A 16,733-nucleotide genomic window follows, 5' to 3' on the forward strand; every position below is an offset into this window, starting at 1 on the left:
ATTCGAGCCCTTGGTTGCAGCATGTGGGATCTAGTTCCCCAACCAGGGATTGAACCCAGGCCCCCTGCACTGGGGGAGTGGAGTCTGAGCCACTGGACCACCAGGGACGTCCCTCACTGGACTTTTTCATTTCCGCGTCCTCAGTGGCTAATTCACACTCCCGCCAGTATGCTTGCAGGTTCTATCTGTCTTTTTTCTTCGTCAGCACTTGGTGTTGTCAGGGTTTTAAGTTTAGCCATTCTAATGGGTGGGTAGCCTTGTCTTCCTGGGGTTTTTATTTTTGTTTCTCTGATTCATGATGATGTTGAACACCTCTGCATGTGCTTATAGACCACTTTTGTGAGGATACGTGATATCTTTTGTGAAGTACCTATTCAGGTCTTTTGCTGATCTTAAATTTGCTTTGTTTCTTTTTCTTAGTGAGTTGTAAGAGTTGTTATCATTCTGGGGATACTCAGCCTTTGTGATAAACACATTTGAAAATATCTTCCCTTCCCCCACCGCCTAGTCTCTTAAAGATGATAAATAGACGTTTATCATTTGAATGAGGGCTGATTTATCCATTTTTTCTTTTATGATGGGTAGTTTCTGTGTCCTGTTGAAGGAGGCTTTGCCAACCTGCTGAAAGCAGTCTTTCACTGGGATTTTTCCCTGCAGGACTGGAAATGGCCGCAAGGGACGGGTCGGGCCCGAGGCTGCCTCGGGTGGCTGAGCCGGGTGTGGAGGGGGAGCCACGTCTGCCCACGGGCCGGGAGCTGACCGAGGCCAACCGCTTCACCTACGCCGCCCTCTGCAGCATCTCCTTGTCCCAGCTCTTTCCAGAGCCCGAGCAAAGGTGAGTGCTTCTATCTCACAGAGAGATGGTCGTGCTATTTCAAGGAGATGACTTCTGGCAGCCAGGCAGCCTTCCAGGTGCTACCAGGCAGTACAAAAAGGAGAAAGCCGTTGTCCTTGCCTTTAGGGAACTCACAACATTGTAGGGGGACAGCGATCCCTCATTCAGTACCCACCCATTTATACCTTCACAAGGCATTTAAGGGGCGCCTGCTGTTTCACCAGGCACCGCTTGAAGCACATGGAAAGTGGACGTGAATAAGATCAATAGGGCCACCTCTGCCCCTGCACTCGAGGACATCCCCTAACAGCGGGACAAGATGTCTGTGCATTCAGTGAGCACGGGCTATGTGCTGAGGGTTGTGCAAGGCCCTGTGGAGAAAGCAAAGAAAAGCAAGGCCTGGCTCCTGTTCTCCTGGTGCTTACAATCAGGGGGCTAAAACCAGGCCTCTGGGTTTGTGTGTGTGTGTTTAATTTTTATTTATGCATGTATGACTGCCGGGCCTCCGTTCCCACCCGCGGGCTTTCTCTGGTTGCAGTGAGCGGGGGCTTCTCCCCACTGCGGCGTGCCTTGCCTGGCCTCTCTTGCTGCCGAGCGTGGGCTCCAGGGCGTGCCGTCTTCAGCAGCTGCAGCGTGTGCGCTTCATTCCCCAAAGTGGAAGGGAAAGTTGCTCAGTCCTTCCGACTCTTTCCGACCCCACGGACTATACATACAGTCCATGGAACTCTCCAGGCCAGAATACTGGAGTGGGTAGCCTTTCCCTTCTCTAGGAGGTCTCCCCGACCCAGGCATCAAACCCAGGTCTCCTGCACTGCAGGCGGATTCTTACCAGCTGAACCACCAAGGAAGCCCAAGAATACTGGAGTGCGCAGCCTATCCCTTCTCCAGGGGGTCTTCCCGACCCAGGAACCAAACCAGGGTCTCCTGCATTGCAAGCGGATTCTTTACCAACTGAGCTATAAGGGAAGCCCTGGCATGTAGAATATTCCAGGACTAGGGGTCGAACTGTGTCCCCTGCATTGGAAGGCGGATTCTTAAGCACTGAACCACCAGGGAAGTCCCCAGATGACTGGTCTTAAGAGTGAACGGATGGGCTAAGTGCCGCGATGGGGGATAGGTTCAATGAGACTCTGTATTTAGAGTTAGAATAGTAGAGTGGCTAAGAGCGTGGGCTTGGCCTTCAGGGATTTGCAGGGGAGAGTTTGGAGGGATGGAGGAGGGTTGTTGGAAAGCTGGTGAAGTTGTTTGGAGAAACCAGGACAGTGATCCAGAGGTGAAGGAACAAAGGTGAGGCGGCCTCTTCTGGGGCTGCGGACAGCTTGGGTGCTGAGGAGGGGGAAGACGGAGGCCCTACACTGGGGCGGAGGGCCTCGGAGCATGCAGATAGTGTTGCTGGGGCAGGAACTGAGGGGTTGTAGGAATAGGAAGTAGCAAGAAGGTTTCGCTTCTGCATTATTTCCAGGAGCCGCGCCCCCTCAGTCCCAGCGTGGACCCCTGTGAGTAAACTCCTCTGCGCCTCAGTCTTAGCTGGGCTTTTTTTTCTATCTTTGTCATTCTCACCGGACCAAACACTTGCGCGTATTCATCTCCTTGGGGGTCACCTCCAGGAAGCCTTCCCAGACCCTCCTCACCTGCAGGATGCGTGTCCGCCTGTCTGTCCAGTGACCTGTCCCCATGACCACCGTCACGCTGCACTGTAGCTCTTCCCATACCTGCCCCTATCCCTGGAGGGCAGGAACTGCCCTGTTCATTGCTTGAGTTCCCAGTGCCTTGCACACAGCTTGGTCTAGCAAAGACAGTAGAGATTTGTGAAAGGAGGGAATGGATAAATACTGACTCTGTTAGCACAGGAGACAAACCACGGGATTTGAACTTAGATCTGGGTTCAAATCCTACCCCTGCCACTTTCCGATGACGTGTGACCCCTGGCAGGTTATTTAGCTTCCCTAAGCATCAGTGTCTTCATCTGTAAAGTGGGGCTAATAACGCCCACCCTGCAAGGTAGTTACCGGAGTCAAATGAGATAATATAGGTAAAGCATTTAGCACAGTGTGGCCCACAGTAGGCGCTCAATAAATGTTAATGCTTACCACCTCTGTGACTTGCTTTATTTGTTCACTTTCCTTATCTATAAAATGAACTGGAACTTACCCCTACCAGTCAGAGAGCTTCGGGCTGTAAGAGGACACGGTACTGAAAGAGATTTACATAAGAGGTTTTTCTCACTTGATAAGAAATCAAAAGGAAGAGAGTTCCAGGGTTGATACAGCGCCTCAAAAAGCCTTTGGGATGGCTTCTCCGTAGTTCCCCTGACCTCCCTCTCCTGACCGCAGAATGGCTGCTGCAGTGCCGTACATCACACCCTCACAGAATAAGACTCGAGGCAAGAAGGGGGAGGACAAGGATGCTCTGCAAGTCTCTCTCATTAGGGAGGAGCTCTTTCCTAGGATGCCCTGTGAAGGCTTCCCCTTTTATGTCATTGGTTAGAGCCAGTCAGATACCCTAGCCTTGCCTGGAAGGGAGGCACGGAAAAACTAAAGACACTGGTCATTCTCTGTCTCCATCATGGGAGGGGGCTTCTACTGGCCCAGAAGGGGCTGGGGAATCACTGCTGCTGAGAGGCAGCCATCCATCAGAGAGGGTGGTCCTGGGGAAGGAATGTGTGGATGGCCCCTGCAGAGCCTGGTACAGAAAGTAAAGAAAGTGAAGTCACTCAGTCGTGTCCAACCCTTTGCAACCCCATGGACTGTAGCCTGCCGGGTTCCTGCATCCATGGGATTTTCCAGGCCAGAGTACTGGAGTGGGTTGCCATTTCCTTCTTCAGGAGATCTTCCCAACCCAGGGACTGAACCCGGGTCTCCCGCTTTGTAGGCAGACCTTTACTGTCTGAGCCAGCAGGGAAGTGCTGGTTTCTTTCTTTCTTTCCTTCTTTCTGGAGGTGAGAATTTATCTCGTTGGGTATTCTGTTCCCAAGCAAGCAAGGGTCCAGCTCCTGCAAGGGTCCAACTCTCTCTCTGCTCCAACCCATACCTGTGCCATACTTAGGAAGCTCTTATCTTTACAGAAGCTCCCCCGATCTGATAAATCCCTACCTGATAAGCTGGTAGATACACCGGGGGAAGAGCTTTGCGTACTTTGTTCACATAAAGAAATATTTATGAACCTGAACTGTGTGCCAGACCTGTGCTGGGCACACCTCCACCTGGGAGGGTGCAGGGAGGAGTTATTGTTCTGTGTGCCCCCCACCCCCAAATCCAAATCTGGTCTTAAGCGCACAAGGCTGTGGCTGAGCCAGAAGCATTTGCCTTGGGGGTGTTTCCTTCCTGAAAGTTGAGCGTGTCTGTGTGTGTGTGTCTGTGTGTGTGTCTGTGTGTCTGTGTGTGTGTGTGTCTGTGTGTGTGTCTCTGTGTGTCTGTGTGTGTGTCTGTGTGTGTGTGTCTGTGTCTGTGTCTGTGTCTGTGTGTGTGTCTGTGTGTCTGTGTGTGTCTGTGTGTGTCTGTGTGTGTGTGTCTGTGTCTGTGTGTCTGTGTGTGTGTGTCTGTGTGTCTGTGTGTGTGTCTGTGTCTGTGTGTGTGTCTGTGTGTGTGTCTGTGTGTCTGTGTGTGTCTGTGTGTCTGTGTGTCTGTGTGTGCGTGTGTCTCTGTGTGTCTGTGTGTGTGTGTGTGTGTGTGTCTGTGTCTCTGTGTCTGTGTCTGTGTGTGTGTGTCTGTGTGTGTCTGTGTATGTGTGTCTGTGTGTGTGTCTGTGTGTATGTGCGTGTGTGTCTCTGTGTGTGTGTGTCTGTGTCTGTGTCTGTGTCTGTGTGTCTGTGTGTGTGTCTGTCTCTGTGTCTGTGTGTGTGCGTGTGTGTGTCTGTGTCTGTGTGTCTGTGTGTGTGTGTGTCTGTCTGTGTGTCTGTGTGTGTGTGTCTGTGTGTGTCTGTGTGTGTGTCTGTGTGTGCATGTGTGTCTCTGTGTGTGTGTGCGTGTGTGTCTCTGTGTGTGTGTGCGTGTGTGTCTCTGTGTCTGTGTGTGTGTCTGTGTATATGTGTCTGTGTGTGTGTCTGTCTGTGTGTCTGTCTGTGTGTGTGTGTCTGTGCGTGTGTCTGTGTCTGTGTGTGTGTCTGTGTGTGTCCGTGTGTGTCTGTGTGTGTGTGTCTGTGTGTGTGTCTGTGTGTCTGTGTGTGTGTGTCTGTGTGTGTCTGTGTGTCTGGGTGTGTCGGTGTGTCTGTGTGTGTGTGCGTGCATGTGTGTCTCTTTGTGTGTGTGTGTGTCTGTGTCTGTGTGTCTGTGTGTGTGTATGTCTGTGTCTGTGTGTGTCTGTGTTTGTGTGTATGTCTGTGTGTGTGTGTCTGTGTGTGTCTGTGTCTGTGTGTGTATGTCTGTGTCTGTGTGTCTGTGTTTGTGTGTGTGTCTGTGTGTGTGTCTGTGTGTGTGTATGTGTGTGTCTGTGTGTGTGTCTGTGTGTGTCTGTGTGTCTGTGTGTGTGTCTGTGTGTGTGTCTGTGTGTGTGTCTGTGTGTCTGTGTGTGTGTGTGTGTGTGTTAAGTCACGTCACTTCAGTCCTGTCCAGCTCTTTGTGGTCCTGTGCAGCCCGCCAGGCTCCTCTGTCGTGGGGATTCTCCAGGCAGCAACACTGGAGTGGGTTGCCATGCTGCAGCGCAGCGTGTGCACCCCTTTCCACGTGGTTGATCTCGGTCGCCTTAAGACCCAAAACACACTTAGGGAGGGGGCGGTCTCTGCAGTAGTTCAGCATGGCCTCTGGAGTCCGAGACTCAGGGGCTTGGACCCTGGAGCTGCCACTTAAGCTCTGTGGGTCTGAGTATCATCCTTGTTACTCAACTGGAGGTAAACATAGAGCTCGCTGCCCTTGTGGGGCTGTATCCAGAGTCAGCGAGCCCGTGTGTATGGAGCGCCGAGAACGGGAGCTGGCCGATAGTTGCTCTACGGTCGCCGTGACTCCTCATCGCCACTGACTGTCATATGTTTTGACTGGGGCTTCCCTGGTGGCTCAGACGGCAGAGTCTGCCTGCAATGCAGGAGGCCCGAGTTCAATCCCTGGGTCAGGAAGATCCTCTGGAGAAGGGGATGACTGCCCACCCCAGTATTCTTCACCAACCCCATCAGAAGCACTTACCAAGACCCTGCCATTCTGCAGTGCTACTTCCTTATGTGATAGACTGCTGCACTGGCGCGCCACATATGTTCTCATCCATTTGTTTACATGTAGGGCTTTGTTTATGTAGGGCTTTACATCTGCCAGTTTTAAGCGCATGACACCTATTAACTTAGCTAATCCTTTCGACAACACTATGAAATAGGTTTCATCCTTCTCGCCAGTGTTTCCAAGGCCCAGAGAGGCTAAGTAACTTGCCCAAGATCACACAGCTCACGGCAGAGCTGGATTTGATCAGAGTTCATGCTCTTTACCCTTCCACTCGTGAGATGCAGTGCTTCCCTGCATCCGTGGACGCAGGGCCCGGCCACACCGCTGCCCCAACCCCGAGCCCTTTCTGCATACATGTTGATGCAGAAATGATGCGCGATCCACTTAGCCATCCCTGCCCCCCATTCACACCCACACATCACCCCAGGGTAATTCCAGTAATTCCAGCGGGGCAGATCATAACTGTAGTAGCAGTAGCTAACATTTATTGAGGGTTATCGTGTGCCAGGTGCTTTTATCTTGTGATTTAATCTTTCTGGCCAATCTTTGAAGCAGCCCTGTTATCATCCTCAATTTACAACAGAGGAGAATGAAGCTGAGAGAAGTGAAGGAGGCCGTGGAGCCAGGACTCTCCCGGGGGCCAGATTTCAGAGCCCAGCTCAGCCCTCTTCACGACCTCCCTTGGTCTCTTTGTAAATAGTGATGCTGGGACTTCCCTGGTGGTCCAGCGGCTAAGACTCTGCACTCCAGTGCAGGGGGCCCAGGTTCAACCCCTGGTCAGGGAACTAGATCCCACACGCTGCGGCTAGGACCCGGTGCAGCCAAATGAATAAATATGTTTTTTTAAAAAAAATTTAAATGAAATAGTGATGCTAACCAACATTAATTATCTACTGCGTGCCAAGCCTTGCTTGGGGTGCTTTATATGTAGCTTCTCATTTAATCCTCAAGCAGTTCTGTGAAGTCGGTCTCTTACACTCATTTGCAGATAAGGAAACTGAGGTACAGAGAGGTCAAGTTACTCTCGCAGCCTCGCTCAGCAGTGAAGGACGTTTCCACCCGCCGCTGAGGGGGCTGCCTGCGTGGCCTGGGCCTGCCTCAGCTGCAGAGAGTCACCCTGCCCAGGGTTCTGCCCCCTTCCTGGGGCAGCTGTTGTCCGATGACTCTCTGATGTGAGGGCATGAAGGCCCAGCCCTCTCGCCCCACTGGGGGACATCTCTCACGGGTCGCCCCATCGTCAGATCTCCCCACAGGGTCAGCTGAGACTTCTCTTGAGACGATCTCAGCTCCTTCCCGCCCACCGAGTTCTCCATCCTCCCTGCCATCCACAGGTGTTGACCCTGAGGGAATCCCCAGTAATCATTTCAGAGCTGCTTCCTGGGGACCTGGGCCAAAACGGTGGTGCTCCCAGGATTTGAACCTGAGTCCTGCACCCACCTGCACGGGCCCCACCTGCACTGAGCTGCCTGGGCTTTGACAGCAGCGGCTCTGAGGAGTGGGTTGGGTGCACTGCCTGGGATCCATGGAGACCAGAGCCAAGCAGTGCCAGTGGGGAACCTCCTAAGGTCACCCCCACAACCAGGGAGCTCAGCTTGTTTCTGGGAAACCTTTTCTCGGAACTTGTCTAATCACCTCCCGCCTGACTCTCCTGCTCCACATCCCAGTGGTAGCTTCAAATCAAACCCTGATGTGGGCTCTGCCGGGGTCCCTAAGACGCCATGAAAGTGAAAAAGTGTCAGTCACTCAGTCGTGTCCGACTCTTTGTGACCCCACGGACTGTAGCCTGCCAGGCTCCTCTGTTCCTGAAATTCTCCAGGCAAGAATACGGGAGTGGGTTGCCATTCCCTTCTCCAGCGGATCTTCCCCACCCAGGGATCAAACCTGGGTCTCCTGCATTGCAAGCAGATTCTTCACCATCTGAGTCACCAGAGAAGTGCCCCCAAGATGCCATGGGCTTCCTGCATCTCCTGGGGTCCCTTCTGCCCGGGAGTACCCCATCCATCCCCCACCCAAGGACCCCTGTGGGACTCAGCTCAAATACTCACTATGGACAGAGACCCCTCAGTGATAGTGGCATAACTTCCTCCACACTTTGTCCACCTCCGCGGCGGCCAGCGTGTTTCTAGAAAGCGTGTCCGTGGCTGTTTCCAACAGCAGGAGGTCTCCGTCTGGGGAAGCCTTTTCTGGTCGCTGCCCCTCACCTCCCGGGTGGATTCGAGGCCCCCTCTCTGGACTCATCGGGGCTGGATTCCTGCCTCTGTCCTAGCGTGTCCCACAACACTAGATCAGTTAGTTCCGTCTGGGTCTCTACCTCCCGATGAGCTTCTTATCCAAGACCCGTCTTGCTCACTTTTTATTTCACAGCCCTCAGGGCAGGCTGGGCTCAGGGTGTTTGGTCAGTAGCTAACGGCTTGTTGCCCTCATTCCTATGGTTTATCAGCTCCTTGTGGTTAAAGTTTTGGTGGAGTAAGCTCAGACCTGCTCTCCTGAAATCGGGTTTGGCTCTCTCGCTATATTCCATGGGCCACAGTTGCCCTGGTGTTTTTTGTAGATGCCGGCTCTTCACATCCCTTGACATGTCTCGTCTTGTGAGTTGCACGGTCCAGGGTCTCAGCGGCGTTTGTCTTTCAGGTCCTTCTGCACAGACTTTGTGGTTGGCCTGGTGAAGTGGCTGGACCTGTCTGAAGCCGTCTTGCCTACCATGACTGCTTTTGCCAGTGGTCTGGGAGGCGAAGGAGCAGACATGTTTGCTCAGGTTTTGTTGAAGGACCCCGTCTTGAAGGATGACCCACTGGTGATCACTCAGGTACACCCACTGCCAAGGTAGCAGCTGCTGGGGAAAGTAGACCGCTTCCTCTCAGAGTCAGCCTGAATATCACTGCTAGTTGTGTGGGGGGAGTTCAAAGGTTAAATATTGCATCCCAATATCTGACGATATGGTGATCATAGCTAGTGTTGAATTATCATTATCGAATATTTACTATTGATTTATTACTTCAACATTGCTTCTTATATGCTAGTACCTTTACTCATATGGACTCATTTAATTCTCAAAGCAATTTTATGAGGTAGGTAAAGTGATTGTCCCCATTTTGTAGATGAGAAAATTGAGGCACGGAGCAGTTTAGTAACTTGTTCAAGGTCACACAGCTGATTTGAACCTTGGCCATCTGATTCGAAAGCCCGTGTCCCTAGCCATTAAGCCGCGGTGCCTCTCTTTGGAAGCGTCAGCTCTGCTGTGTGTGCTTGGGCGTGTCACTCACCTGCTCTGCGTGCGCTGAAGCAGGCAGACGCTTGACCCGGGCCCTCAGTGCCAGCAGAGCACACTTAAAGCAGCCCTTGCCGTCCTTCATCTGACTCCCTGAAGCTCTCACACGCTTGTTTGGTTATGGGCTGGCTTGTTTCTCTGGCTTGCCACTCAAATGCAGGGCAAAGGTATCTTGTCTGCCTTGTGTTCCCACCTATTGTTAAGAGTCAGAAAATATATGTCCAATGAGCAGGCTGGTTACATATCAACCTATTGCTAATTCCTGTTACTTTCCCCTCAGGACCTTCTGAGCTTCTCACTCAAGGATGGTGAGTTGATAGTTCCTAAGTTCTGTAAGTTGTGGGCACGTGTCTCCCCCGCAGCCAGGGAAGCCAGGGTTAGGTGCTGCCTCTGTGGCCCCATGCTCATGGCCTTTTCAGAGCAAGAAAGGAAAGGGAAGCCAGTAGCGCTGGGGGGCCGGGGAGCTCTCCATTCACGCCAAGCGCCAGCGGCATGGTGCTTCTTGCGGTTTTACGGATTCCTCACCACACCCTCTCACCTTCTCAGTAGCTCTGGAGCCTGGCTCTTGCCCTCCAAGGTCTATTCTGCTGACATCAGGGAGAAGGAACACAGAATTGAAAATGACATTCCAACAGCCTCCGCATCATGTAATAAAGGAAAGTTTCAGGGACTTCCCTGGTGGTCCAGGGGTTAAGAATCGGCCTTGCAGTGCAGGGGACACGTGTTCAATCCCTGGTCAGGGAACTAAGATCCCACATGCCATGGGGCAGCTAAGCCCACTCGCCATAGCTAGCGAGCCTGCACACCACAACGAAAGATCCCACGTACCACAGCTAAGACCAACTCAGCCAAATAAATAAACGCTTTTTATAAACACGAGAAGATTCCACCGAAACTCTGGCTCGTGGGCAATTGGAGGGGTAAGAAGAGGAGGAAGAGGAACAGAATTTCACAGATAGGCTTAGCAAACGCAGGAGCATTGGCAGGAGAGAACGCTCAGAGGAGGGTCTCGGGGGCCGGAGCCCAGCGAGCTCTGCACGTTCGCAGGGTCCCAGGTGGTTCCCGTGGCGTTTACAGTCTGAGAAGTGCAGCTCTGAGGCTCAGACCCCAGCATGGCCCTTTTCCAGCCGTGCGGAAGGTTTACCTCTGTATCTCAGAGCTGAATGGGGATCACCCAAGGGTGATCTGGCCCAGCCCCTGCTTTCAGGCAGGCACAGCCTGAAGTAACATGTCTTCTTTTAAAAAAAGATTATTTATTTATTTTGGGTGCGCTGGGAGACGTGGGTTCAATCCTTGGGTCGGGAAGATCCCCTAGAGGAGGGTATGGCAACCCACTCCGGTATCCTTGCCTGGAGAATCCCCAGGAACAGAGGAGCCTCGCAGTTGCAAAGAGTCAGACACGACTGAGCGGCTGAGCACAGCACTGGCTCTTACTTGGGGCTCTCAGGATCTTCGGTGCATGAGGGCTTCTTAGTTGCAGCATGCAGGATCCAGTTCCCCAACCAGGGATCGAACGTAGGCCCCTTGTGTTGGGAGTGCAGGTTTAGCCGATGCGGCCGCGTGGCTAGGCTGTGGTCTGAGGATGTGGTGGAGTTGGTCTGAGAATCCTTGGTAGAATCCCTTTTATTTTTGCAAACTGAAATGAGGGAATATTCGATAGTCCTGGATGCTCTTAGAATGAGGGGTGGTTTGCCCGGAGGTCTGGGGCGCGGGTTTCTGGAGAGCAGGCTAGCCGGTTAGCACACACACACTCTCACGTGCTCGTCATGGTAACAACAAAGCGCCGGGTCCGAGCACTTGCTGGGAGGCCAGGCGGCTGCCGGGGGCTGTGCAGGCTTGGAGTCCTCCCTGCCCCCTGAGAGGTGCTGGGGGCCCCTGTTCCTATCTTGCGGGTCAGGGTCCTCTTGGGTGAGACTCATATTTCCAAGAGGAGCGACTGGGGCCCAGAGAGGGGAAAGGGCTTTCCCGGAAGCACATGGTGGCAGGTGGTCTTCTGGTAGGAACCAGGTCTCCAGCCTCCCAGGCCAGCCCTCTGTCCCACGGTCTTATCACGAGGGAAGCAGCTCCTGTGTGTGCTGGACTCTCCCTTCTGTCTCCCAGAGCCACATGTATCCTAGCCCACCACCTGCCCGCACCTGCCAATCACAACCCTCTGAGCGCCCGTGAGCACCCCAGGACACCGTAACTTACCGCCCTTTGCTGTGGGTGACCTTGGCCTGGCTCTCACAGAATAGTTAGAGTGGGTTTGAAATGGCCTGTCTGTAATAGCATCGTCTGGTACTTCATGCCCTCCCGGGGGCGTTCTCATAGGCAGCCTCTAAACTGGCATTCAGTTCAGTTCAGTTGCTCAGTCGTGTCCAACTCTTTGCGACCCCATGGACTGGAGCATGCCAGGCCTCCCTGTCCATCACCAACTCCCGGAGTTCACTCAGACTCATGTCCATTGAGTCGGTGATGCCATCCAGCCATCTCATCCTCTGTCGTCCCCTTCTCCTCCTGCCTTCAGTCTTTCCCAGCATCAGGATCTTTTCAATTGAGTCAGTTCTTTGCATCAGGTGGCCAAAGTATTGGAGTTTCAGACTGGCATTGCCTGTTAAATTTCTCTTGAGAGTTCCCTCCACTTGCTAAGCACCTGCTCACGCTGGTGACTGCCCCTGGCCCTTGTGAAGCATTGTTTCACAGCATCCTCATCACCATCTTTTCGTGTACACGTTCCCAGTTCACAGATGAGCAAACTGAGGTTCAGAGAGGTAAAGTAACAGGTCTAAGCTGTTAAGTGGCAGAGCCGACATTCTAAAATAAGTGCTGCTAACAAAAACCTTCTCAGAATTTCCCCGTGGGAGTTGGAGGGACGCAGAGGCATCCCCACGGGAAGATAATGATCCCTCAAGTCTAAGCCAGCTTCCCAGGTGGCGCAGCAGTAGAGAATCTGCCTGCCAAGGCAGGAGACTCAGGAGATGCAGATTCAATCCCTGGGTCGGGAAGGTCTCCTGGAGGAGGAAATGGCAACCCACTCCAGTATTCTCACCTGGAAAATTCCATGGACAGAGAGGTCCGTGGGGTCGCAAAGAACTGGACACCACTCAGCAACTGAGCATGTATGTCTAAAGAATACCAGTCTCTCATAGCATCTGAGGGGTACCTTTGGTTTGTCTCATGGTCAGTGACACACCAGGACCCCCAATGGGAGCTGGTGGAAGGGCTCAAAAGTTCCCCAGAAGGCAGAGGTTGGTAGCCCCTCAAACCATTCAGACGGCCCTCATCAGACACAGGTGGGCCCCAGAGAGATGGCAGGTTCAGTTCCAGCCCCCCACAGTAAAGGAAGTCACGTGACCATATGTGGTTTTCAGTGCATCTAAAAGTTATATTTACGCTATACTGGAAAAGGTCAGTTTTCATTCCAATCCCAAAGAAAGGCAATCCCAAAGAATGCTCAGACTACCACACAATTGCACTCATCTCACACACTAGTAAAGTAATGCTCAAAATTCTCCAAGCCAGGCTTCAGCAATACGTGAACCGTGAACTTCCAGATGTTCAAGCTGGTTTTAGAAAAGGCAGAGGAACCAGAGATCAAATTGCCAACATCCGCTGGATCATTGAAAAAGCAAGAGAGTTCCAGAAAAACATATATTTCGGCTTTATTGACTATGCCAAAGCCTTTGACTGTGTGGATCACAATAAACTATGGACAATTCTGAGAGAGATGGGAATACAGACCACCTGACCTGCCTCTTGAGAAATCTGTATGCAGGTCAGGAAGCAACAGTTAGAACTGGACGTGGAACAACAGACTGATTCCAAATAGGAAAAGGAGTATGTCAAGGCTGTATATCGTCACCCTGCTTATTTAACTTCTATGCAGAGTACATCATGAGAAATGCTGGACTGGAAGAAACACAAGCTGGAATCAAGATTGCCGGGAGAAATATCAGTAACCTCAGATATGCAGATAACACCACCTTTATGGCAGAAAGTGAAGAGGAACTAAAAAGCCTCTTGATGAAAGTGAAAGAGGAGAGTGAAAAAGTTGGCTTAAAGCTCAACATTCAGAAAACGAAGATCATGGCATCTGGTCCCATGACTCCATGGGAAATAGATGGGGAAACAGTGGAAACAGTGTCAGACTTTATTTTTGGGAGCTCCAAAATCACTGCAGATGGTGACTGCAGCCACAAAATTAAAATACGCTTTCTGCTTGGAAGAAAAGTTATGACCAACCTAGACAGCATATTGAAAAGCAGAGACATTACTTTGCTGACTAAGGTCCGTCTAGTCAAGGCTATGGTTTTTCCAGTAGCCACGTATGGATGTGACAGTTGGACTGTGAAGAAGGCTGAGCGCTGAAGAATTGATGCTTTTGAACTGTGGTGTTGGAGAAGACTCTTGAGAGTCCCTTGGACTGCAAGGAGATCCAACCAGTCCATTCTGAAGGAGATCAGCCCTGGGGTTTCTTTGGAAGGAATGATGCTAAAGCTGAAGCTCCAGTACTTTGGCCACCTCATGCGAAGAGTTGACTCATTGGAAAAGACTCTGATGCTGGGAGGGATTGGGGGTAGGAGGAGAAGGGGACAACAGAGGATGAGATGGCTGGGTGGCATCACGGACTCAATGGACGTGAGTCTGAGTGAACTCCGGAAGTTGGTGATGGACAGGGAGGCCTGGCGTGCTGCGATTCATGGGGTCGCAAAGAGTCGGACATGACTGAGCGACTGAACTGAACTGAAAAAAATCCAATGGACAAACTTTAATTTTAAAATGCTGTTGGAAAAAAATGGCACTGAGACGCTGGATGCAGGGTTGCCATAGACCTTCAAGTTGTAAAAAACAAAACAACACATTATCTGCAAAGTGCCATCAGGGTAAAGCGGAAGCCTGTAGTTGAGAAAATGATGCCCAGAGTGGGAGTGCCTACTGTTGTCACGTCCAACTCTGTCCTTACTAATGAAGAACCAAGGACCAAGACGGCAGAGGACGAGATGGCTGGATGGCATCACCGACTCAATGGACATGAGTTTGAGCAAGCTCCGGGAGGTGGTGATGGACAGGGAGGCCTGGCGTGCTGCAGTCCATGGGGTCGCAAAGAGTCGGACACGACTGAGCGACTGAACTGAACTGAAGAACCAAGAACTGGGAGCACTGAGGGATCTGCCTGCCTGGTGTCAAAATTCATCGGCAAGTTGCTGAATGTCTCTGCCTCCGTTTCCTTGGGCATCAAACGGGAGCCACAGTACTCTTTACCTCATAGGGCGGTGGTGAGGACTGAGTGGAATAACCCAGGTCGAGTGCTGAGAACACAGCTGGTGCTCAGGACGCAGGCCCTGAATGCTGAGGGGCCGTGGTGGTCACGGGGAAATGGGAAGCTCCCGGGAACCAGGAGACCTGGACTCTCATCCTGTCTCTGAGACATTTGTGATGTCAAGTCACTTAACTTCTCTGAACTTCAGTTTCAAGCACAAAGAGGCAAGAGCTCAATGCTACTTCAAAGCAAAACGAAACTGTCTTTGGTCCTAAGAACACAGTCAAGGATCTTGTAAGGAGAAGGTCAGTCTCATAGTTGGGCCAGTTGTTCAAGGCCTTTCTCGTAAGCTCCACGAGGGCAGGGCTCTTGTCTGGCTTCTTCACCGTTGTTTCCCAGTGTCTGCAACGCTGGTGGACAGATGGTGGGCACTTAGTGTTTGTTGGATGGATGGACGGATAGTCGAATGGATGGACAGAAGGAAGAATGGATGGTCTTGGCTTAGAGCGCAAGCTTAGGCACTAGCAAGGCGGTTTGTCTGAGCTGTAGGGTTAAGCCATCTTTTTCTGCAGAGACTGAGGGGGTGGGGCACACAGCACAGAATAAAGCTGTCTGTCTATGTGGCTGTGTTTCTCTGGGTGTGAGGCAGGGTGGTTAGTCATGGAATCAGCCCAAGAAATCAACACGAAGAGCTGCACGTCTCAGAACTTCCTGGAAGGTTGACCTTTACTGACGACGTTGGGATCTTAGTCACGGAACGGTGGCCGTCTTGGCAGCGATAGGGTGGAATTTCTTTGCACACTAACCATTTTCTTCTCCTCACCCAGTAACAACCCACGAAGCCTCTGGCCCACCTAGCTGGAAAAATCAGCCTTTCATATGTTGATGGTTAAACTGAATCTGAGCTCACTAAACCGGGCTTTCACAGTGGCGGCACTGCAGACATCGGGGACTGGATAATTCTTTGTTGTGGGGCCCCGCTGTGCCTTCTGGGAGGTTTAGCCACCTCCCTGGCCTCTTCTCACTAGACGCCAGTAGCACTCCCTGACTTGGGACGACCAGAAATGTTTCCATACTTTACTAGATGTTCTTGGGGTGGGCGTGGGGAGCACAAAAACGCCCCTAGTGGGGAACCACTGGTCCAGGGCCCACAGTGGGCCAGGTGGGGCTGCTTTACTAGTAGTTGGTGGTCTTTCTGAGTGACCTAGGAGCTTCCCTGGTGGTCCACTAGTGAAGAACCTGCCTTGTAATGCAGGATTCGTGGGTTCAGTCCCTGGTGTGGGAACTAAGATCCCACAGGCTGCAGGGCAGCCGAGCCCACTCACCACCACAGACCGCGTGATGCCTCAGAGACCCTGAATGCCACGTCTAAGATGAGACGCAGCCTACACAAATAAACAGATAGAAGCTACCCAGTTGCTCTCCTGGGTCATGTAACACGGATGGTGAGTGACTGCATCGTGTAATATATAATCCTTAGAGCAAGTGCTGGAATAGATAACTGTTATCTCCACTGGGAGGAAATTAGGCTCAGGAGGTTAGGTAACCAGAGGTGAAATTTCAAAATAAGTTTCAAATTCCATTTAAGGCAGTGAGTCTCATGGTGAATTATGAGCCGGAGACATAAGCTGAATCATGGTTCTCGCCCTCTGTACCCTGAATCCAAAGATAGCATTGGCTCCGGGCGATGGGACCCAAGGAGGTGCAGCTGCAGGAGACAGAACCACCTTCACCGCAAACCCGGCTCCACTTTCTGACCCGGTTTTTATGACTGAATTGCAAAGCCTACCTTGCCGATGAATCAGAAAAGCCTGAGAAGTCGTCATCTATCGTGTTGGAATGCACACATTGTCACCTGGTGGACTGGGTCTCCGTCAGGATCCTCAGGACTCGGCAAGCTTGTTATCAGTATTGAACTGATTGACCCATTCAGCCAGGAAGAACTGAGCCCCACTACGCATGCCAGGCCCTCTGCTGGGCGCCAGGAGGAATCCTCCCCAGGGCCGATGCTCATGGAGTGCCTACTGTGTGCCAGCCCTGAGCAGAGTGCTTTTATAATTTGTTTCAACCCCTCAACAACACTGGGAGGTAGATGATGCTGCCCACTGCCGCCTCATTGTACTGACGAGGCCGCAGCAGCCCAGAAAGGGAAATCAGCTGCCTGAGGTCACACCAATGGGGAGAAGGAGGGCAGGAGCTGAGCCCAGACATCGTGGTTCCAGAGTCTACCCTTATCATCGGCCATGC

General features: G+C 52.0%; 1 protein-coding gene across 10 annotated transcripts in view; it reads left to right on the plus strand.

The window, feature by feature from the left end:
- The window catches only part of TMCO4 (transmembrane and coiled-coil domains 4), a 110,473-nt gene that overhangs the window by 21,944 nt on the left and 71,796 nt on the right, over nucleotides 1–16,733 (plus strand). For 9 of the 10 annotated variants that reach the window (XM_060410755.1, XM_042244689.1, XM_042244692.1 and 6 more), the window contains 3 exons: nucleotides 658–835; nucleotides 8,611–8,785; nucleotides 9,528–9,555. In XM_060410755.1, the coding sequence (XP_060266738.1) occupies nucleotides 666–835; nucleotides 8,611–8,785; nucleotides 9,528–9,555 (373 nt within the window). In that variant the 5' untranslated portion in view covers nucleotides 658–665. The remainder of the gene's footprint in view (nucleotides 1–657; nucleotides 836–8,610; nucleotides 8,786–9,527; nucleotides 9,556–16,733) is intronic. The other variant, XM_060410756.1, reaches the window with a different exon arrangement.

This window comes from Ovis aries, chromosome 2 (genome assembly GCF_016772045.2).
Source record: "Ovis aries strain OAR_USU_Benz2616 breed Rambouillet chromosome 2, ARS-UI_Ramb_v3.0, whole genome shotgun sequence".
Classification (NCBI taxonomy): Eukaryota; Metazoa; Chordata; class Mammalia; order Artiodactyla; family Bovidae; genus Ovis; species Ovis aries.